The sequence below is a fragment of the Lagopus muta genome, chromosome 24, assembly GCF_023343835.1.
Source record: "Lagopus muta isolate bLagMut1 chromosome 24, bLagMut1 primary, whole genome shotgun sequence".
In the NCBI taxonomy this organism is placed as follows: domain Eukaryota; kingdom Metazoa; phylum Chordata; class Aves; order Galliformes; family Phasianidae; genus Lagopus; species Lagopus muta.
In genome coordinates this window covers 4,321,012-4,345,002 of record NC_064456.1, presented here as the reverse complement: position 1 = coordinate 4,345,002, position 23,991 = coordinate 4,321,012, and the positions used below count along the sequence as shown (strand labels likewise).

General features: G+C 45.7%; 1 protein-coding gene across 1 annotated transcript in view; it reads right to left on the bottom strand.

Moving 5' to 3' along the window:
- Positions 1-3,470: 3,470 nt before the first annotated feature.
- ILRUN (inflammation and lipid regulator with UBA-like and NBR1-like domains) overlaps positions 3,471-23,991 on the bottom strand; it is a 28,247-nt gene continuing 7,726 nt past the window's right edge. The window contains exons 2-5 of the mRNA XM_048925713.1: positions 19,745-19,899; positions 15,214-15,411; positions 12,502-12,830; positions 3,471-3,803 (exon numbers count right to left, since the gene is read on the bottom strand). Coding sequence (XP_048781670.1) covers positions 3,768-3,803; positions 12,502-12,830; positions 15,214-15,411; positions 19,745-19,899 — 718 coding nt within the window. The 3' untranslated portion in view covers positions 3,471-3,767. The remainder of the gene's footprint in view (positions 3,804-12,501; positions 12,831-15,213; positions 15,412-19,744; positions 19,900-23,991) is intronic.

The window sequence follows — 23,991 nt, the reverse complement described above, 5'->3', positions numbered from 1 at the left end:
CAAATGGACCTCAGCCACCCCTCACACCTTTACCCAGGCTGGGGAGTTTGATTAACTCAGCACACACTGAATTCCTTCTTTTTAAAGCGAGTTGGAAGAAAGGCAGAGAGAGAATTGAGCCTCAGCAAAATCCCGGGGACAGGAGGAGCCGTAAGGTGACAGATTCAGGAGTTGTTTGTCAGCTTCAATAAAACTCTCAACGGCCACAGAACTTTTTTCTGTGTTAATTTAATCATACAAATATTCATTTATACATCAAGGAAAAAGCTTCCTCTTTATTTTTCATTTTTTTTACCCCCAATGTGCTGTCGCAGGACTTCTCCCAGACTCGATGAGGCAACACACCATCCTGTTCTACACATGCACTCCCCCCAGAGAGAATAGACAGGCTGCAGAACCACCACTCACTCACACAAGGAAAGAAATTAAACACACAACAGAAACCCAGACGTGGGACAGCGTGCATCCCCAGCCCTGCAGCTCCGTCCCCACGCTGCAGCTCAGCGCAGCCCAACCCAGCACAGCCTGAGCCTTGGGGCTGAACTCCGCTGTGCTCTGACTCCTGGGCTCCTGGAGGGCGCACGGCCCGCTGCTGGCGCCCAACGCAGGGATCTGACTTTAGAGAGCGGAGATGCATTGCAGCTTGTTTCCTTTTTGGAGGGGCAGCAGGGGAGGAAGATCTGTTTCTCCTGCTCAGGACAGATGGGTGTTAATCAGAGACCGGAGCTGCAGCCTCTGCCGCTGCACCCTTCTGTACCGCTGGGTGCCAGCCCCACTGGGGCGATGCAGCCTCCCATTGGTTTCTTTTATTTCTCACCAGCCCAAGCTCTGTGTGCACAACCTGCCTCGGCCGGCTCCTGTGAGCTGCAGCCCAGCAGTGGTGACAAACCACACTGCTGGTTTCGCCTGCCTGGTGTTCAAGTTTGAACGCATCAGCCCTAGAGAAATCAATACGGATCCCCCCACAACACCTGAATATCTCAGACCTCTCTATTTAAGATCAGGAAAGCTGACAGCATGAGCAATTTGGGGGCCGGCTGTATCACTGCATTTCAAGGAACCAGAGGAGACAAAACCACCTTTGGCCTCAGAGAAACAGTTCTCACGAGAGGAAAATCCCAGAGGGTAGAGCAACCTCTAATTCCAATGTTCTCTCGCTGTCACAGCAGGGTTACAGCCCTGGCTCCCAAAGCATCTGCAGCTCTGCACCATCATTTGCAGAGGTGGTTCCCACAGATGAGGGCTGACGCTCAGCTCCCCAGGGCTCAGCTGCACGGTGAGCAGCACCAGGCTGCAGGTTCCAGCAGCACCTCAGCTCTGGCCCTGCCTTTCTGCACAGCCTGGAGCAAACAACTCCTGCCGCAAGGACACCGTGGATTGAAAACGCTGAGGAGAGAATCCAGATCTGTGCCGAACAAGGATGCCTTCTGAGTGGGAAAGCACAGGGCTACGTGGGGTGCATCATGCAAGCTTTTCTCAAGAAAAGGAAGGTTCATCAGCAGGAGCAGCACAGGAACACAAGCTCGGCAGCCATTCTCTACACGACGAGCAGACGTGCCTGGGAGCAGAAAGCTGAAGCGGGGGGATCTGAGGCTCGAGGGTCTCCCAGCTGACTCAAGGCAAAGGTTGCAGCACCAGCTGCTGTATGAGGTCTAATTTCCTTCCCCTGCCTCCTTCCATTACACAGCTGACAAAGGGAGCTATAAAGATAAGGAAACACCTCATCATCTGGACAAACAGCAGCCTGCAGTGTTTTAGATGCTTTCAGAAGGGCAGTGGCAGTGTTGTAGATGTGATGGTCAAGTTCATGCCTTCATAGCTTGGCACATTAACCACCTGCTCAGGAAGGAAGGAGCAGAGGCAGAATCCACTTGCCCAAGCTACAATGCAGCAAGGCAAACTACTCCCTAGACTGAATGCTAAGAGAATACAACTTCATCAGGGCAGAAAGATGGTACAGGACAAGAACAAAACACCGCAGTGGCACCAGGCAGTGCAGCACTACCTTCCACGGGCACATTCAGTCTGAATCTGTACCACTTACCAGCTCCAGCAAGCTGCTGACTGCCATGACACTGACACAGACCCAGGTCTGTTCACCAAACCACACGTGCTCCCAAAGGTCCAATTCTTCCTCTGCTGGATCCAGAGAAGACCCACCGTCCTCCACAAGCACCTGTATGCTCTGGTTGGCAGCTGGAATGCAAACTGATCCCCCATCCACAACAAATCAAGAAAATGCCACGCACCAAGCAGCAGCAAGCCTGCGCTCTGCTCTGAAAGGAGTCTGCACCAGAAAGGTTGGGAAGAAGCTTGTGGGGTATTTGCATATCGTTGTGTCTTTGGCAGTTGGCTCTTCTGGCCTGCAGGACTCCTGTCAGTCAGCGCCCTGCAGAAGGAGCTGGGGGCACACAGCCCTCAGGAACCCACGAGGCCCCTCTCCCCCCTTCACGCTGGGCTTTCCAATCAATAACTGCATGAAGATACACTGCAGGAACAGCAGAGCAACCCGTATCTTTAGAGGAACAAGTCCTCCTCTGGCAACAAGCCCTGGAGCCCGTTGGAAGGGTGAGAGCCTCCAAGCTATACAAGGATGATAAAGGCGAATGAACACAAGGCGACAGAGTGGAATCCAGCTGCTGATTCTAACTCTTGCTCTACATTCAAAACTGCAAAGATTTAGCCTCTAAGTAACGCTTCCTAACAGGAGAAAGGAATTCAAACTTATACTGCATGAGAGAGATGGGAGACTCAAAACTAATAAGGAGGTGACTTGCAAAGCTCTGCGACTATCGTCGAGTGAATTACAGCTACAGAAAAGTAGTTTCCTCTTGGCACAGGACCAGTACACTCGCTTGGTGGCTCTAGGCACAGCTATTGTACATCAAGAGTTAAGAGAAAAAAAGTATCTTAAAATGCTAACCACATAGGACAGCTCTGGAACTTTAATAGGTCTGTTTCTTATTCATAGGGTTGTGTATACGAGCACTTCATGTGCAAGAGGAAGGGAAACAAGCCCTCCTTTATCCTACCCCAGTCCAGAGTCCCTCTGTTCAACTGTGATGCTGAGACCTGGTCCTCAGCAGGGCAACTGACAGCAACACTCAAACCAAAAGGAAACAAATGACGACACAAAAAGAATTAAGAAGTGGGTAAATAAAATCAGAAGTGAAATTAAAAACGCTGAGCTGGGTACAGACCCAACCCGCCATTCAAACGCATCCAACACAAAGAAGTCACTGCACAAACCCCCAGAAGATGCCAAGCAAACGTCCATCGGGTAACAAGCAAAACATGACAGTTCCACACAAATGCACGCTGTCCCTTATTTAAAAAACAGGAGAGAAACAAATTCAACATTTGCTCAAACTACAACCGCTCCATAGGCAAAATTGCTTAAAAAGATGGCTTTTTCATTTCATTTTCTCTCTTAAACTTCTCAAGCTACCTAATTATCCTGTGTGAGAATGACTTCTAAAAAAAAAAAAAAAATAAATCATGGTGTTGGTATAGTTTCCTTCTCATAGCATTAAACAGCACTCCTGAAATTCAGCATTCACACATGCATACTGAGATCTTTCCTCCAGAAACAGTCTTAAGTTATTGGGCTTTTTTTTTTTTTGTCTTCTTTATCCAGAACATGGAGGCAGAGAAGGGGGCTCCACGCCGCGTCTGTTTGCCACATGAATCCCCCTCTCCCTTCCCCCACAAGTCAGTTCTCTGTTAAATTCTCCTCTTGCCGATACCCGTTTTTGTGTGTGTGTGTTTTAAGACTGTCCGAAGGGATAAGGACCGTGGAAACCCTGAAAGAAAGTTGGAGACATGATCAATTTCAACAGGCAAGAAACAAAAGCGCTCAGCGCGCGCCTACAAATAACGCCCATCCCATCCCAGTGCTGCTACGTCCGATCAACCCTTCACCCATCACAGCAACAGCCCCAGCTCTCCAGCCTCACCAAGGCTCACAAAGGAGCTGCTCTCCTCTCTCACACCAGCTGCCATCCACTTACCTCCTCCAGGTGTTACCTAGGCCAGCTAACAGCCGGGCAAAACGCTTCTCAGGTGCTACAGGGCTAAATAAGTAACTGCTGACAGCTCCTACACCAGAGCAAAAGCCATTTGTGGATGCTGCTGTGCTTGCAAGGCCAACAGCTGCAGTCTCACAAGTCTATGCTAAAGGTTACAGCAAACAGGAAGGCCATAACTGATGGAAAAGCCCACTGAAGAAGCAGCAGCATTTTGAACTCCACATTCATCACAGGCACTTCTTAAGGACACGTTCTTTTTCAAGTGAAAGTCAGCCACAACACTTAAGCAAAAAATTAAAAGCTTACAACGGAAGCCACTGTCCCCTCATTGACATTCTGAAGTGAGCAGCCTGACAGATCTAGTGACAAGCCTCCAGTTAGCAGGAGCTCCTGTCTTAATTCCCATCGTTCCTGATGAGACACTGGATTGCTGATCGAAGCAGTGAGCAGGCAGGCAATGGATCTCACACCCCACAGATAAAGTTTGTCACAGTGATGAAGGTCAGAGCCACGCCAAACCCTCCCATAAGATCCAGGTATACAGAAATGAGGTCAGAAATGAGAGGAGGGAGGAAAAGCTGCTGTTTCCACTATCAGAGCTGGAAGCTTTGTTTCTTCAGGCCATCCCCTGGCTGGCTTGCTGCTAAGACAGCTCAATGAGCACAGAGCCATCCTCTGTCTTTCAGGGAAGCTCTGACTTCAAGTTTTCACCGTTTCACCTTTTAACAGGAAAGATCTCAAAGGAAACATTATTTCCTGCATGTTCTGCTGCAGCTCCCTAACAACCTGCTGCATGGGCCACGAAACGATGAGCCTTTAACATGGCTCACACACAGCAAGCACCAGCTGCACCACCTTGAGATCCACTGCAAAAGTTCCAGAGCCCCACTGGGTATCCATTACAATGCAGGTGCTATCAGAAGCCAATTATTTTGATACAGCCAGTGAGAAAAAAGTTAATTCCTTAGGATATATCAGATGGCAAAATACAAGGCAGTGGTCAAATGAAGCATCTACCAGCAGCTCTCAAAATTCAGCCCAAAGAGGATTAGCAATTGAAGAGGACATCTTAAAAACTAATTGGGAAATAAGGGAAAAAAAAAAAAGCAGAGAGCTGGAAATTGCTGTTTGCAGAGGGAAATGTGCACAAGTGATGGGAAACAAGCACACCTCAGCCCTAGGAATACACTGCATCCCCAGCCTGTGTTATCTCCAAGAGATAACACCCAGCAGACTCCACAACAGCTCGCCTCTGACAGCAGGAGCTCCCACTAGCAGTACAGAAATACCATCGCTGCTATCAACAGGAGGAAGAGCAGAAGGGAACCTGCACTAAAACAACGTGAGCAGGCACACAGACCTGTGCAATAAATCGAAGGGCAGGGAATGAAAACAGCATTAAAAACACCAATCATCATCAGCCTCATTTCGAAGGGATTCAGCTCTGTACCTGCAGACAGAAGGCAGGATTTGCTCACTACCTGTACAGACATTTGCCAGGATTTGCTTCACCTTGCAGCTGCCTGCACAGCATTTCGATTGCAGGCAGTGACTGCAATCCTACAAGCTCCCCCAGCCCACAGCTCTCTCAGTGCTGCCTGCTCCCTCTGCTGGGTGCTGCCTGCTGCACAGCACAGCCCATCACTGACATTCAGCACGGGCAGAACCTTTCTTTTTGCTCATTTTCACTCCTTGCCTCACGGCACAGAAGAATTACCACAGTTAATCAGCACACAGCACAGGCTGCTCTGCTTCAGTCAGACACGGGAAGAGTTCACCAGCCTTTCTGTGGGCAGAGGCAGCCCCAGCACAGCAGATATTAACCTTGTTTTCAGGGAAAGCCTCTGGAATTCCAAACACTAGATCACACAGCACGTACTTTAAAGCTAAACTACCACGCTAACAGCATGTTAACTAAAAGCAGGGGTCTGCTCATCTTTATGGTTAGATTACTGAGCACACAAGGCTTGGTGCTGCCTGCCACCCTGCACTCCACAGGCTGACATCTCCAGCTGAGCTCCTCTCCCTGTTGCAGCAGTGCTAAGGGCAGCCTCAGGACCCGACTGAGGGGAACTTCTCTGCATGCAGTGAATTTCAACACAAAGAGCCCAAAGTCATTGGTCACGGGACCACCATAACGCAACAGTGCATGTGAGGAGCTCTTGGTGGAGCTTCACTTACCTATGAGATTTATTAGGACATATCAGAAGTTACAAAGAGTTAAAAGACTTGTTTCTTAAAGGCAGTGTCGACTTGGTTTGGCATCAGACCTAACAGCCCTCCTGCATGGAAGGAAATAATCTGTTTTAACTTAGCACTGATGGCGGGAAGCATTCGTTCAAATTCTTCTGAATATTTCCAGTGGGGGGGAAAAAAAAAAAAGAAAATCCAAATGATTCTAAAAGCACATTTCTGCATCCTAAAGCAGCTCGTTAAGCTCTGTGCTTTTGTGTTCTTGTTAAAGCCCGGGGACTTGGGTGGGAACAGACAGCAACGTGTCAGGAAAGGAGCAGCAATCTAAGTAATTGTATTCAGGTGTTTTTAGGAGCATATCCTGCCTGTGATTTCCTCCAGCAAGAAACCTTCTGTGCAGGAAGAACACTTTGCTCTTCCTCAGCAAGGTGCAAGCTCTTTGCAGACCTCTGTTCCTCTTACATTTATTCAATGAACAGTGATAACAGCATCCTCATACATAAAGCCTGCAGTTATGCTGCAAAGCAAACACCAACCTCCACTACAGGGCGCTTCCAAGAATAATTATCCCTTGTATGCAAGATTTCACACCATAAACATGCAAAAATAATTCTGCATGCCAACGCAGTTTTCCCAAGTTATTTTAGCTGAGTGTCTCACCCTATTTTTGGTGAACTCCCTTCTATTCTCACAATGAAATGGCTGTCTTTATGAAAAGCTCAGCTGCAGCTTTGCAAATTTACTTTCAGTTCTTCCAGTGTCTTCCACAGAAGTAACTGCTAACTTGCTGGTGAAAGCATTCTGGCTATTAAGACAAACACGAGCACAGAGGACCCTGTTTTTTTCAAGCAAACACTGCACATTAAAATTGTCTTAAGTAATCATTTGACTTCATTGTCTAAAAGGGAATCGAGATTGGGACAGTGAAATGCTATGCTCAGTAAATGCTATGGTCTCGTGCTAGAAGGCAGGCCAGACAAGCACAGCAAAGCCTCCACATTCACACCCACAGCACCTGGATGTGAGGAAATAAATGGGAGAATCACTCAACTCCCTTTTCAAACAGACTTGTGAAAAAGCAGAGCCTCTTTAGTTAGCACTGAAATGAAACCAAGATTAAGTTAATCTTTCATAAACCATCACAACACAGGCTTTCAAATAGCTATCTTTATTTCACCTTTGTAACTGAGGCAAGCTCAAGACGAGGTACACTGAAGAGAGACAGGAGTTTGATGCAAGCTGCCAAGCACTACAGGCCAGTGGAGATGTACAGAGCTGACGAAGGAACGAGGGCTCAGCTACACGATTAAGTTACCATGCAACAACCTTGCTCCTGTAACTTAATCAACGGCGTGCTTTTAGTCCGCAGAGATAAAAAGCAGGGAACTGGTGGCCTGCAATGGAGCACAGAGAAGCTAAAACTGCACTGTACCACATTTCCCACAGGCCAAAAGCACACGGACTGTTTGTCTTCATGGATGAGCTAACATGCAGCACCCAAACATGTTAGTCTTTCACCAGATAAACAAACCAGGCTCATGCAACCCCAATTTAACCTGCATGTGCTGTGCAGCAGTGTGGCTGTCAAGGACTAGCTCCAGTAGTTCCAAGTCCAATATTCTCCCCTCTTTGCTCTGAATCAATTTAGCCATGTGTTAAACAGTCCAATTTAAAGCCCAGACACCAGAACAGAAGGAGCTTCTTGTCTACACGGAAGTAAGCACATTTCTGAGGCATCTTCCTTACCTACAAATATAGTTTGGTACCCAAACAGGGCTTTTTTTTCCCACTGGAAACTATCTGAAGGTGACAGAGGTACTCCAGAAACATGCCCATTAGTGCCCTGGTTTGGCAGAAGATACTTCCAGGAGCAGCAGCAGCTTTTAGACTTGGAGAAGGGAAGTCAGTGAGAAGGCTGTCAGGACAGAGGGAGGTTTGGTTTCCCCTAGGTATATAAAACTGCAATTTAGCACAGATCAGAGTTCAGCTGCACACAGAACGATGACGGGGAGCATAAATACAGCAAGGGAAATAAGGTGGCACTCTGAACTCCACATATCCTTGTATTACATCACCTTTTAAGAACAGCATGAGCAAGGAACAGCACAGATTAGCATCACACAACTGGTAGAATGCCTTTTGCAATAGCAGTGACAATGCAACTTGTTTTGTGTGGGCGAATCTTTGCAGCTCTGAACTTCCATATGCAATTTTCTGCACTACAAGGAAAGCAGCAATACCTCAATTCACACAGTCAGGCAACTAAACTCAGCAACAGATTTATAGACTTCTATCATATAAGTGACAAATACAATACGAGTGTCAGTATATGGCTATCCGCTTCAAATCTCCATTTAGACATTTAATCTGTACATTTCTTTTCTTCATTAAGGAATTTAACTCCCAGGCTCTAGAAGACTGCATCTTGTGCTTTTAATGTAAAAGACTGTCACAAGAGAGCAGCAGTGACCTCCACAGTGTTGCTATGAGACAGGAGCAAGTAAATAGAAGGAAACTATATTAGCCTCATCTCTCTTGAGAATACAGAGAGAAAGCGATGCCAAAGAGGAGAATAAAATACCCATGCATGGGTATATCTGGATTCCAATACAGCTCATCCCTGCCCTGAGATAAGCATCCTATCCTGCACTTAAAGCACGTTTGATTCTCAGAACATGCAAAAAAACTCCACTGGGAATAGATAGTAACAACATGCTTCAAGCAATGCCCTGAACGCAGACCCTGATCTACCTTCCAGCAGTTTATTTCAGAAGGTGAGCAAGATGGACCCAGGGAAGGCATACAGTACAGCAGGAATAAAGACCACACTCAGTTTCTTTCAACTGTGTCACAGGTTTCATCTTATCTGCCTACAGAACAGTCTTTTGTCTCCCTAGGAAGGTTTGTTTCACTGAGCACAGCATCCATGCCGTGTGCTTTGTGCTGCTGGACAGAAGCTCTCTGACTGTTTCCACATGTGGAACATTCAAACACCAGCCTCATTCAGCAGCAGATGGCACATCAGCATCACAGAGATCCTGGCTCCACTGGGGAATTTTAGAGGACAAGTCACACCTGCTCAGCTGCACCAGAGCGAGAAGCAATGCAGACAAGGTCTGGCAACTTCCAGCATGTTTTACAACTGCAGCCACCAGGAGCAGCTCGTCTCATCTCCAGGATTTCATGGTCTCATGCAGCTGTGTGGCTGGGATCCTTCACAATTCCTCTGCAGAGGGGAAGCCTTCACAGCAATCTGAGAAATATGGAGGGCTTATAACCCTTTTAAATACAAGACGCAGGCCTAAACTGAACCTTAACCTCCTCCTTTACTGCATCTCACCAGATGCCGTGCTAAACGTGATCAGGAGTTCAATCCACTATCTGGGGGTGTGAAAGGAAATAAAGATATTAGAGGTTCTGCCCAAGTTAAATAAGATTCAGGTATCCTATATCCAAGTATCTAGACTGCCAACCCACAGTAATCTTTGCTTCCAGATCTTGAAATCAAGCCTCTCACATCATTATGCTGTCACAGGACAGTGGCTCCAAATGCCACAGTTCTCCTTCTCCCATTCAATCAGCAGTCCAGGTCCAGGGAGGAGGGGGAAGTGGACCAGCTGAAGCAGGCCATGAGACAGAGCTTTTACCCAGAGATAGCTGCTGATCAGGTGGTTTAATACTTCTAACACCACCTCACCAAGCCCTTATCCACTTAAGGTGAGCCTCAGCTGCTCACACATTACTCCTTTTTAGGAAAAAAAAAAATCTTCCCGAAAGCTCCAAATCTTTCTGGGAGAAAAGGAGGCACACAACAGTGCAAGACCTAAACCAGGAAGGCAAACGTGTTCACCAGACAGCCTAAGATGAGACCAAATATCTAGGATGTCAAAGCTACTGAGATCCGTTCACTACAGAGTTGTGCTGCACCACAGGCACTGCACCAAGGTGGGTATGAAATCTGGGGCATAATGCTTCTTGCCCTGGACGGAAAGGGCACAGCTGGAACAAAACTCATCTTCACACCTACCTTCAATAATTGCTTCCAAAACAAAAGCTAACTTGTTGTAGGTCACAAACAGAAAACACTGAGAGACAAAAGACCTCAATAAAAAAAAAAAAAAAAAAAAAAAAATAGATGAACCTCTTGCACAGCCCATCCTCTTTCCAGAAGTCATCCCTTCTAAAAGTAAACAAGAAACAAGACTTACCTCACATCTACCCCAAAACCACCCACATGCTGTGAGGATAAGGAGGAACAAGAAGAGAAGGAAGGCCGCCTAGCCTGTGTCTGGGGTTAGGTTATAGTGACTCATCCCATCAGAGCAATGCTCATGAACTTTGGGTTACTAGCTAGACCAGTTCTCTTAAATTTAGCGAGAGCATCTCTGTAGTGCCTCAGTCTCTTCCCTGGCTCCCCTTCTCTGCAGATAACTGGCACATGCCAAGTCCTCTGCATCTCCAATAGGCACGTTCCTTACTCTTAGAAAAGTCAAAATATTCTACTACTCCTCAGCCACGAGAGCCTGTTGATACACCCAACCTGCTGGCACTCACATCACCTTAATTTCAGTAGGAAGGGCAAGGAGTTTTCCATAGGGAGAGACCTAGAGAAAAAAAATATATCAAAGGCCACATTACTGCCAAAACCCCACTTCCAGGATTTCTGTGCAGGAGCTTTCTCTGAAGTGCATCTCTTAGCAGTTCCAAATCTATCCACCTGCAAGTGCAAATCAACTACAAAGCAATTGCCAAGTCCTGCACTGAGAGTACAGGCAAGGGGGGAAAAGGATTAATAAAGAAAAGTTACCTGCGGTCTAAAGCTGACATCAAAACAGAAAGGAGTTCACCCATCTAAACCTAACCTCGTATTTAAGTTGTGAAAGGTTGAGGCAATTCCAGCATTTCAAAGCTGGAACTCAGAACTCTCATCTCCATCCCTTCCCCACCAAACTTTGCTGCGATGTGTACAACCAGCAACAGCAGGGCAGCACCCTCCACCCAAGGCTCCTGAGGTGAAGTTCATGCAAAGAAACTTATGGATGCCTCTGCTAAGGCAGACAACAGCCCATCCATCCAGCAAACCCTGCTAGGAAAGTTTTCAGTGCCATCCAGCAGCTCTTCAACAGCAGTGACCTCCAGTCACTGTTAACCCAGGTTCTATTTAAGCTGACAGGTGAAAGACTTCATTTGCACTTATTTTCAAAGCCATCCATTTCAGCTCTAGTGAGTGAAAATCCTGAAGCAGAAGCCAACAGAGCTTATTAAAAACTGATCTTCGGGGTGCAAAACACAAGGAGGAGGATTTGTAGCCTGACAAATAGTTATCCTCATGCATGCCACCAGTTAAAAAAATGCATAGCCCTGGTGCAAAGTAGGACACTAAAGTATGATCCACTGGTAGAGGACAGGGAGTTCATCCAGTTAGGAACTAAAGTGCTGTAGGTGAACTAACATTAGGGCTTTATTAAGTCATTCAGCAACCAAGTGTTATTGTCCTACACAGCCTGCTTTAAGTACAGTAAAGCATTTTTGAAGGATTTTAAAATCAAACTAGTTTGACATAAGACAGTACACACCTACACATACTGGCTGCATTAACAGGTGGATTCTGAATTGTAAATAATCCTGCAATTCATTTTTCACACACAAGCAAATAAAAAGTCAAAATATCACTCAGACTCTTATAGCATCCACCAAGCAAGCTTTTGAGAGAGGTTTAAAGTAAAGATAATTTAAAAGTCACCTACAATTATAAACAAGACAAGGACACAGCAATAGTCCTCTGACTGCTCCTGACCAATAGCTTCTGGGACCAGAGCACTGAGCTCTGCAGTCTCTCCACACCAGTTTAAAACAAAACAAAACAAACAACAGAAGTCATCTGGTTAATCTCAAGTTTTGGAGGTGTGGTTATTTTTTCTCTTTTTAATTGTGTAAAACTCAGGAACACATCTTGAGAGATATTTTGACTTATTTGCACATGCAGCTGGAATAGGCTCCAGCCACTGATAGTTACAGCACCCAGACAAGATTATATAAACTTTAAGAAGGACTCGAAGCAAAAACAAAAAGAAAAGGTGGATCTGGTAGAGTCTATTAGAGGCAAAAGTATTTTAATATAACATGAGGAGTTGGCAGAGTCGGACAGTCAAATTCAAAACCTTCCTTAGCAGGTCTGGCAGAAGCAGAAGGGAAGGGCTTTGCAGTTTGTAATGAAGAACTATTACATACAGCACAGTCTCATCACCTACCCATTCTCCTGTTCTCCCAGGGCACCTACCTTACTGTATGTCACTACCGACAAGTTGTTCGAGTGACTGCTGGGGGAGAGATTTACAGAGTTTTGTGACAGTCCATTCTGATCTTGTTCAATTTGGTCAGGAGCAGGCCCCCACGTGTTTTTGCTGATTGTGCCTAGCTCAGAACCCCCAGGGTCTTTTAGGTTGTTTTCATCTGGTTGCCTGTTCTTCTGTGGAGAGGCGAACGGGTTAAAGTTTCCTTCTACCTTGCGGTGCGGTTGCGTGTTGAACTCCGTTTCAAAGGATGACAGCTGCTGTGTTACTCCTAGAAGTCCTCCCACTTCCACACTGAGGATCACCCAGATGACATCTGAGGAAAAGGAAAGACCTGGGTCATAACTGGGTGGAGATTATGGAGATGGGGAGAGAAGGAGAAAAAAAGCAGGACACGAATTCACTCCTTATAATAGGAAAAAAGATGGATTGCTTTTAACACAGAGCATCAGAAGCAGTGGCTAGGCACTAAGGGAGAGTAAACTTTCAAGAAACCCAAGGCAGTTTTACTGAACTTAAAGAATCAGGTCGGGACATAGAAAAAACCAAGCTGACATGACAGCCTGAAACTCCATACTTCACTCCACCAACAGGATGCACTGAAAGAAGAAAACTGTAAGTGACTTTAACCAAGATTACACAGCAGGACTGAAACAAGAACCAGACAGAACCACTGCCAATCTGCTCTGATGGTAAAGAAAAGGTAATTTTTTTTGTTTAGCATTAAAAAGTTTGGCTCTTAAAAGCCATACACACCAAGAAGGGTTGTTTGGAAAATAAATAGATCTACTGCAGTTCACATTAATTTATCTCTATTCTAGTTCCAACATGTCTCCAGCAGGTGGACACCTATCTAGACTGGTAAACTATTACACAAGTTTGCAAACTATTGGTTAGAATAAGAATGCCCATCAGTTCTTACATAACGTGTGTCTTTCATACACAGATAAGATTGTTTTTCTTCTTACTAATTCACCTTGTACTCCATGCAAACACTAGGGCATATTCACATAAACCCATTTCTTGGTACATATCCAAATTCAGTTCTACTGCTTTTTCCCCCCCCCCCCACCTCTCCATTAAACGTGCTCCAGTTCTGCTTTGCTGCACGGAGCTAGAAAATTAACAACAGCAGCAATACCTAATCTCAGCTGATCTAATTACAGGACCTCAAGTGACATCATTCCGGTTCCAGCTTTCCCACAGTGCCAGCCTGCAAGGGGCTCTTCTGTGCTGCGACCAACGGTGTGGGGAAGGGAGGGAGGCAGCAGCTCCTGCTGTGCAGTTTTACCACCACCACCTCCACAGACAGCTCCGATGCACTGAAACTCTCCTTGCAGTCACTCACCACGTGCAAGGCGGCTCGTTAGCCTGCAGTTTGTAACCCAATTAATGACGGTGAGATCCCGCCCTACACAAGCTGCTCAAGGAGCACAGCACGCTGCCGGCACCCAAACCCCACACAGCACTTCTGGTGCAGGCCTGACCAACACCCAGCCAGCAGGCACAGCAGGCACAGCAGCCCTGGGTCTCGCCTTCCTGCTGGATCTGAGCTCAGGAAATAAGCACCAAGCAAAGGCAGCCCTGATTCTAAGCTTACTTGCCAACAAGGTTTTAATTAGCAGGCGGTTTTCTTTCAAAGTGTGGAATTTGAGGAAATTTAGTGAGATCTTAAGCTGTTTGTTTGTTGGCATGTAGGAAAGCCTTGGATTAATAAACACACAGGCTGGTGGCAGGCAATGCAAGTTGAACAGGCCTTTCTACCTTCCAACCTAATTTATGCACACCTTTCAAGGACAAGTTACATCCACTGGCAACACAGCAGAGCCTTACTCCTGCTGACAATTCTGCCAAAGAAATGGAGCAAGGAGTTATTTTTGACTCCCAGCACTAACATCTCTCACTCAGAAGCCATGTACTTGGGACACTCCCAACTGCCAAAACAGACACAAAGCTGTTCTCAGTATAAACTACAGCTGGCTAAAAATGACTGCAAGACTCCAAATGAATGAAGATGCTAGTGCCTCAGCCCAAGGCATTGCACAGAATTATCAAGAAGTGATTTTTAAACACAGAAAACTAGTTCACAGTAGATGTTTACCAAGTTTATCTATTAAAACTTCTCCTAAACTTGTCAGATTGGGTTTATGCCATTTAGATGTTATGTTTGTATGTAGTTTGTGATGATCAGCACTGAAAAACTTGAAAGAATTCTGACAGGATAAGAGACTCCAGGAGAACTGTACCAGTTCCTTTGTTTTTAAGAGCTTTGTGTCATCTGCAATTTGTGCCAGTGTTTAGAAAACAGCTCTGTGCTGACCAAGACAACAAGGCAGCTCACTTGATGCTTTCTCTGCTTTCTATTTTAGTCTCAGAGCTGGCAGACCTCCCTACCTTTCTGCTTTTAGTCAAAGCTCACTGAAGGCAAGCTTTCTGTCTTTCAGACCTGACTGCAGCACTGCCCACCAGACCAGCAGAGCACAACATTCTCAATATGGAAACCAAGGTCAGAACACAACTGCTACTTTGGTTTTCATATCTTTGCACAGCACAGTGTCACATCAACAGCATTTACAATCAATCACACAAAGATCATGGGTAGATTATCACTTTGTTATCAGGGGAGCGTCTGCAGGGGAACAGCAGCACCTTTTATGATGGGAATATCACAAAGAAGTGCCAGGAAAGGCCCCACTCACCTCCATAATACAGTCCTGTGGCAGTGCACATTCGCCACTGTCCCTGATACATTCCTGCTGTGCTGGGGCTGCACATCTGAACGCTGACATCTGCAATCTCCTGGGGCTCCAGGGACCTGACCATGACCATGTTTACGTGGCCAAACTGGTCTCCCCCAACGTACTTCAGACAAACTCCTGGAGGCCAGACCTCTGTCCCTGGGATTAAGCAGAGCAAAAAAATGAAAATAAATTAGCAACAGTGCACCAGGAAAAGGCGTTGTGTGCGTTTTTATGAGGCTGGGTGAAACACTTATTAATACAGCTGTGCAATTGCTGAACAGTTAAAGGAATACCAAGATTTATGTATCACAGCCAGCAGCAGATACAGAAGAAAACAGTTTTCAGATAAGGTTTAACTGGTCCACTTTGCGACCAGCAGGCAAAATCACATTCCTATAGAAATAATCTCTAGCTCTTCATTATTCAGGAAAATCCTCAAAGTCACAGTGCAACAGCTGCAAAAGAAAGAAAGAAAATCAACACAGCTGACATTCACTTCATATTACAGACAAAGAGGTGAGACATTTTTCTTTTCCTCATTTCTGCCTCCCTACATGTAGCTCCTGAGGTTTCCAACATCAAAACGTATGCTATTATCTCAAAGTGCTGGAAGCTTTTCTTTCAGGCATTCACTCCTTTTTCAGCCTGTTAGTCTCCAGAGAAACTCACACTCTGAATTACAATTAAAGAGCTAGTACTGTTTTTTAAAAGGATTTGCACCCCTTCCTGCACCAACTCTTCTCTCAGCCTTGCAAAATGGTGGAAATGATTGCGAGCATATGATTTACTTGTGGAGAACAGTGTTTAGACTGGAGATACTGGGAGTGACAGTGTGAGCTGGCAATCTGGAGAGATTCAGAAAGCAGTTACTGCATGCAAACACAGCCATTTCCTCCAAAGATAACAAGAACTGAAGCAAACAAACAAACAAACAAAGCTTAGCAGAATTTTCTTTTGCTTCTTCTCCGATCTGTGGCAGGCCAAAGACTTTCAGAACACCTTCTGCTTGGCTAAGGTTGTAGGAAGCAGTTAATTGAAGGAACCACCAAGACGCTTGGAACCACTCAAAGTCTATTCTGAGGCCAGACTGGTGGATGCTGATCTGACCTCAGGTGACCTCCAAGAGCATCCTGCAAAGGATGCAAAACAGCTTGTCTGCTAATTTAATCCCTGTGGATGCTTCAGTGAAAACATGGCAAGGAATAGCTTCTAAGTAGAATCCTTATTTATGGAACTCTCCATCTAGCAAGGAAAGAAAGATGTGAGCTAATAACACTGGATATTCGGAGTGGAGAACACACTGCTACAATTGGAAACACTGCAGAGACAGGGAGGTAACTGAAAGAGAAAAGCTGAGTGATTAGCTGATCTCAGACTAAGGCATGGGGGAGTCAAGTATGAAGCCTCCTCTGACAAGGTTAGCAGCCCAGCAATAGGGTTTAAACTGTGCAACTTTTATCAGTTCAGGATCAAAGATGCCTAGAATGCTGCAATTAATAAGCCCCATAAAAGGAATCAAAAGGAATCAATCATAGAATTGTAGGAGGCTGGGAAGGGCCTCCAGAGATCAAGGCCAAGCTCCCTGCTAAAGCAGGTTCTCTACAGCAGGTCATACAGCAGACTCCACAAGCGCTCTGTCAGCACAGAAGTTCTTCCTTGCATCATATAGAACAAGGGGCATCAAGCTGAAGTTCCACTGCTGCTCACCACTAAGAGCCCACATCCACCAACCTGGCTCCTGCACTTTAGGTGTTTAGAAATAGTGATGAGATCCCCCCTCAGCCTTGTCTCCTCTAGAAGGAACAGTCCGCAGGATCACAGCCCTTCCTCATACAGGACATAGTCCACACCCTTTGCACATCTTTGTCCCCTCCACTGGGCTCTTCCTAGGAGATCTCTCTTTTTTAGAACTGGGGAGCCCAGAACTAGACACAGCGCTCCATATGTGACCCCAGCAGGGCACAGCAGAGGGGGAGGATCACCTCCTTTGACCTGCTGGCCATGCTCTGTACAGTGCAGCCCAGGACATCGTTGGCCTTCTTGGCCACAAGAGCACACTGTGGGCTCACTGCTCCTCCCCAGCAGGGCAGTCCCTGCCCTGTACTGATGCATGCAGTTATTTCTCCCCAGGTGCACAAGACTCTACATTTGTTCTTGTGGATCCTCATCAGGTTCCTCCCTGCCCTGCTCTCCAGTCCATCCAGGTCTCACTGAATGGCAGCACAGCCTTCCCGTGTGCCAGCCACTCCTCCCAACTCTGGATCATCAGCAAACTTGCTGAGGGTGGACTCTAACCCCCCATCCAGGTCACTGATGAAGATGATTATGCCATTCTATTTCAGTACACTCATCTGTCAGGAGATGATGAATTGCAGTAACTGTCCTGCATGCAGAGCCAGCAGCAGCTGGGGGCAGAGTGGGAAGAAGAAATACAACTTAAATTCTGCTTGTCTTTTAGCATTGCTTCTATTATACGGCCTGGTCTTTGAGCAGACATGCCAAGCACCATCCTGGAAGATATCAGAGCAGGGTATTAGTTTTTAGTAACATAAAAACCTGACTGAACTTGGCTTACTGCTTGCGTGCCTAAAACTGACAGCCTCCCAGAGCTGTGCTTGTCATACTCGTCAGACACCGAGTGCTTGGGTGACACATGCCTCAGGTATTTCTTGTTCTAGGACTGAAATCATTTAATCAAGGGCTCCTGTAGAGCTGTTAAAAACCTTGGCTTTACTTCAGTTATCTGCCTAACAAGCAGATATTATCTAGAAACACCATAGTCTTTTGATATTATATCTTAATTAAACCTCAAAATGGTTTTAATATGCCCTGGTTCTGCTTAAACTGTAGTCACAACACAGTATGTGGAGGTGCATTTAGCTAAAACATGCCTCAACAGCGTGGTTTTAACAAGATTTGGCCTCCAGCACCAGTATTCAAGCACAGATGTACTTTTAACAAGTTGGGCTTTAACCCACACAGAAGCCAAAACAAATTTTGGCCTTGCCAGGAGCTCGTGAGTCCAGATGAACTTCTTTTCCTCATTTCAGCAGGCCCATGGATTTCAGAAGGTCAAACACAGCAAACAGTGAAAAATAGCTTGAACAAGGATGTTAAATTAAGGCTGAATTTGCATTCAGGAAAGAATACATCAGAAGAACAAGAGGAGGAGGAGTCTGAAAGGAGCTATGTAGGGGGTGCAGTCATAACCCATACAGTTTAAGATACTAATAGTGGAGAAACAAGATCTGTCAAGCTTACTACATTTTAAGACTTGTTCAAGACAGTTATAAAAGTTTTCCAGTCAATTTTGCACATTACAGGAGTCCAAGGAAGTTCTGTTACCTTTCTATTTTACTAAGTCAAAAAAGGCAGAAAAAAATTGAAATAATTAAATCCTTTCTCTAGAATATGGTGCTTATAAATCAGTGTTCTTACATGCACACTGCTCACCTCCAATATCCTGATTAAATACTTAGATTTTTAATGGGGTTTTAGTCTTTGCTGCACTTTGGTATTTAGCACAAATCCATACAGCATGAGTACTGCAGCCATTTTCAAGTCAAGACACTTGCACAGCTGTATGTTACTCATGATGATTCATGGTATCACACCTTGTCATGCTATCATTCTCCTTCACAGAAGTGCAAGCAGCTCAATTACATTCAGACACACAGGTTAAACATTCATGCAACATCCTGTCATTGCAGCAGCCAAAGATGAGGTGTTCCCCTCTGCATCCTCAGATCTCTGACTACATCCCTAAAGATTAAGCAGTTTTGCCTAGTCTCACTTCCAGACTGCAGCCACTGCTTTGATTTATTTCATTCTGGAACGTGCTCTCTCCATCTCTGCATTCTCCTAAAGCATGAAAAAGCCATTCTGCCAAAGGTGTATTAAAAAGTCAAGGGTGCCTGCCACACAGCTGCCTCCTCTCAGATTGTGGCATCTCTGCATCCACAGAGAAGGTTAATACTGAGAGCCCAACCACCACATGGCAGGCAATCAGAAAACAGAGTAATGAAACGTAGTGGTAACGTACACAGGCCAGAGCTGAAAGGCTTCAAGGTTTACAGGGATCTCTCTCTTCACTGACTCGAAGGTGTCAAATGAATTTGTCAAGTGGACATAAGGCTACTTTAGGATTCTCAACCTATTTTCAGATTTAACTTCCATTACAAAAAGCAAAACAAGAGAAGCACTTCATTTTCTATTTATATGCCTCTTCCTCCAAAAGTTTCCTAGAGCTTTTGTTTCTGTGAGGACAGGAGGAAGAAGAGCTCCACATCCAGCCACAAAACCTGAAGTGCTGACGTAGGAAGGGGAATGCAGGCAGGCCAGCAGGCGACCTCCTTCAGCAGCAGCGTGGCTTCATTCCAAGGTAGGTGCACGTGAACGTTCTGCCTTAAGCAACATCTCCTCCATTAGATCTGCCACCCTATCACATAATACACTTTATATGGGCTTTGCTTGAGTCACATAGACTTACCTGTGTTTTGTATCCTCCATGTTTTTGTAAACTGGGTGTCAGGAGGGATGGACTCTCCTTCACCTATGGTGACATCTTCAACAAAGGACATGGAGGGTACGTTGATGTTTGGACTCTCAAAATCATAATAGGCTCCAATGGCTGCTTGTAGATTCCTGGAAAGCAAAAAGCAGCTTAGAATCTTAAGCACAGGAGGGTCGGGGTCTGACAATTAAGGATAGATATTATCCAGATTATATCAGCTCTGCTGCTTGCACTTTCCTAAAGCTTCCATCACTATCACACATGGATTTTCCAAGCTATCCAAATCCAACACACAGCATTTTACTTTCCATGGACGCTCCCACAGGGCAACATTTCTAGCCTGATTCTCATTTTCTTTGTAAAACCTGGAACTTAAGAGTCTGTAAGGCCTTGAGCCATTAGCTCTCTCTTGAGACCTGACAATAAGCTGAAAGGACAGTGAGGTTAAATGTTGTGCACCACATGTAAGCAGAGCCGCTTCCTTACTGGCCTTGTTTCCTGGGCTAATTTCAAGACAACTCAAATTCTGTTTTATTTTGGTGTGAAAGGTCCAAAAGACCACAGAATGAACACACTGATAATTCTGAAGGCTAAAGAGAGTCAGCAGCTACGGAAAATAACCAAAGCTTTGCTGCTTTTGAAACATACGGTCATAAGAGCTATTTATTAATCATTAGGTGTCTCTGGACAGTCATGGCTCAAAGGAACTTACAAACCATTGACACCAGCATTCTTCCTGAATAAAAACAAATGACAGCGGAAGTCTGTGATGCATTACAGACATTCAGAAAGCCACAGATGCTATTGATTCATGGTCACGGTGTAGCAGAAACTCAAACGGTAATTAATCTGAAAAGAGGAACAGTCAAACAGGAAGAGGATCCATGGGTCTCAGCTGCCATTCCACGATATACTACTGTGCCATTATGTAAGTGTCTTGGCAAGGCATGTAATTCCTCTGTTTACGCATGTCTGGGAGGTTGTGGCCCTACTTTACATGTTGTAAGTGCTGGGAGAATGGAGATGAGTGAAATCTCTCCAGAAGCGATGGGCAAAGCAATTGCTTTTTTATTCGTAATTACAGAGCTACTCTGTTGTGTTTGCTTTTTTTTTTTTTAAAGCGAGACAAGAAAGCCTTCCAGAACCAGGAATCACCACCTAAAACAAAAGACACATCAGAGAAGCTGCAGTAGATGGGAATGGCGATTTATTGTGGGTTAGTATTGTTTGGTGGAGTGTCATGTGTCTAAACCAAAGCCAGAAAGCCAAGGCGAAAACAAGAAAAACATTTGCAGCGTGACCCTGAGAAAAAGCAAACACAGGGCTTTTTGGACAGCCTGCCAGCTGGAAAGAGCCTTGAAACGGTGAGCAAAGGAACTCCTGTTCAATTCCTACAGTGTTCAAGGCAAAAAAAGTCATAGGGAGACATGGAGTAAAATCAGAAGCGCATGGGAGAGAAGCATGGCTGACTGCTGCTCACACGGGAACCCAGAGGCACCCTGTTGTAAGACTTCCACATTCACAACTCCGCATTTCGGACCAGCAGTCATTATTCAGCCTGAGGCATTTTCTACTTAGGAGTGTCAGGGCTATATTTAAACAGACAGCTCAGTCCAATGCTGCAGGAAGGCTGCGTGCCACATTAGCCAATAAATAGAGACAAACGCTCTGTTTTACATCACTGACCGCCTGTTGCTGATACACCACACCAGATTTACATAACTTGCAGAAGGGCTGTGCCAGGAGACTCCTGTTCACTCAACCAGCTAACACCACAGCCTAGAGTTCAGTTTTCACTTTGATTTCTTCCTGCATTACAGCAATCCAATGCAAAAGGTATTGCAAGAAGGATAACAGCCAGCAATACAGCTCTTCCTCTTCCTAATCCAGCCAGACATACCACACTGCACGCTACAGTGCTGGAATCAGTAGAAATGATATTTTCTTGACATTAAGAGAGAGAAAAATAAAAGTTCCAAGGGGAAGGTTGCTGCTGTAATCCGTTGTAAGGCAGCCTGCACCACGTTTTGTTTGCTTGGCTGTAAATATGCTTCAAAGGTAGTGGGCTATTTGTGCACACAGGCTCTCTGCCAACTTTCTTCCCCTCCCTGTGTCATATTTCACTGCTTGCTTTGCCATTGGGGAACAACTCCAGTCCTCCGCAGCATACAGCTAGCTGTTAACTCAAGAAGAGTACATGCTGAAAAACAGATTTGCCACCCTTCTGTGATCACATATCACAAAGCCACCTCCCTGCTCCCACTGTTTATATCAGCGTGCAGCGGGTTTGGGTTGGGGGTGAACACTTGGGTGCGTTCCAATGCACAATGGCCTTTTTGCTGGAGAACTAAGAGGAAGCTTCCAGAAACCAAAGAGAAATCGAAAGTAACAAGAGCCAAAGTCAGGATGACAAAGCAAATCTGACTGAAGTTCAAGTTCTTCAGCACAGGCAGCCCAGAGAGATGCCACCGAGCGGCCGTCCGGCACCGCGCCGCCGCAGCAGACACAGCGCTCACATTTTAGTCATGCTCTCTGCTTACACAACCAGCAAAGAAAGCAACCTATCACTGCTGGCTTTGTTTCTGCTCTTTCCAAGCAAGAAAACTCAGGTATCAGTGTGAATGCAGCCCTTTGCTCGAGGGCCACATCCAGAGGTCAGAGCTGCAAAACGCTCAGCCTGATTACTCACCCGTTCCCCAGGCTGCGTATCATTTGTAGGACTGAATGCTGCTGCCTTTCTACTGTAAGCACAGTGTTTGTGGGCTTTACAAAGAAAGGCTGCTAAGGAGACTTTGAGGTCACAGACGAGTCCCTGAAGTTCGCCTATATATATTTGCTGTTATTATTAGGTCTTTACCCTCGTGCCCCAGATACAACTGCAGAACAGCAACTGCAGATCCTCCCGGGAGGGGAACGAGGAGTTAAAACTAAAGAGGAAGGAGTTATCATTTGAAAGCTGCTGCTTACACGTTAATGCCAGCCTGCTTTCACTCCCAGGTGTGACTTGCACCACACTTACCCCCTTTGCTCCCTGCCATGTGATATCAATTACTATTATAAACCAAACTACTTTGGAGCTGTAAGATGAGCATGCCCAACCCAGCCCGTGCAATTTACACGACTGATCTATCCTAATTACAGGGATGGCCATATTTCTGTCTCTTTCTCAGCACAACCCTCCAGGTGTCATGCTCTCCCAAATGAAGCAATCGGGCTCTTCCAGGAGGGCAGCAGGGCTCTGCCATGCTCACACAGCAGGTCTGGCAGGGTTTTACCTCGGCCTCCCGCAATCAGAAATCACACAGCAACAACGCGAGCCTTCTTACCACCAAAGCAGAACTCTGTTTCAGTACTGAGAGGGGGGAGAAGGCAGCAAATTGTAGCTTCATATCATCAACCAAACCCACTCCAGCTCCGGTACCCTGCTCCTTCCTCCCCAAAGGCATCACAAGTCTCAGGTAGCGCCTTGTTCCCAGCGAAGAGCTACCCACACAACGGGAGAAAGTGTTCCTTTGCAAGTCCGTTTTCTGCTCCACCGTTTGGTTTCAGGCCTCAGGAGCTACATTACAATAGAAGTTAAAACCTTCCCTGCTAATAGCGCTGGAGATGTCCCTTAACAACTCTTAAGTGTTTGCGAAGAGGCGCTTTATCTCGAGCCATTCTCTCCCTTCCCATGTTTCTTCCAGACAGCCTTTTGTTATGTTAAACCAATATATTTAGACAGTAATTACTCCCAATTAACTAGGTCACCGCGCAGAATTCAAAAATAAAAGGAACTCTTCCAAATCAATTCAAAAACCAGAGCACTCTTCATACAACCGAACGGTGGTGCAAGGGAAGAGCAATATACGGGTAATTGGAAATGATTTTTTTGCTTTTAATTGAATCCGATTCCTCATTACGACAAGGAAGAAACCGTGGCACTGAGACTCGCTCACATCGGCCTCGAGCAAAGCAGAGCAGACGCAGGGAATCGTATTTGGGTTTGATTTCCAACCCAGCAGCTTAGGGATCCGAGCTATGGGAAAACGGCCCCGGCTGATGCTCTGAAGCACTTGTTGACACAGGAATTGCACTCCAAAGTAACAGTTACAATAGAAAGCAACGACTTGATAGTTCAAGTTTTAACTGTAAGTCTTAGAGGAATCTAGAAGTTTTCTTTTAAAGTCTTTGATGAACCCAAGTCAGATGAAGACAGCCCTGTGTCCTCAAACACGGCATGC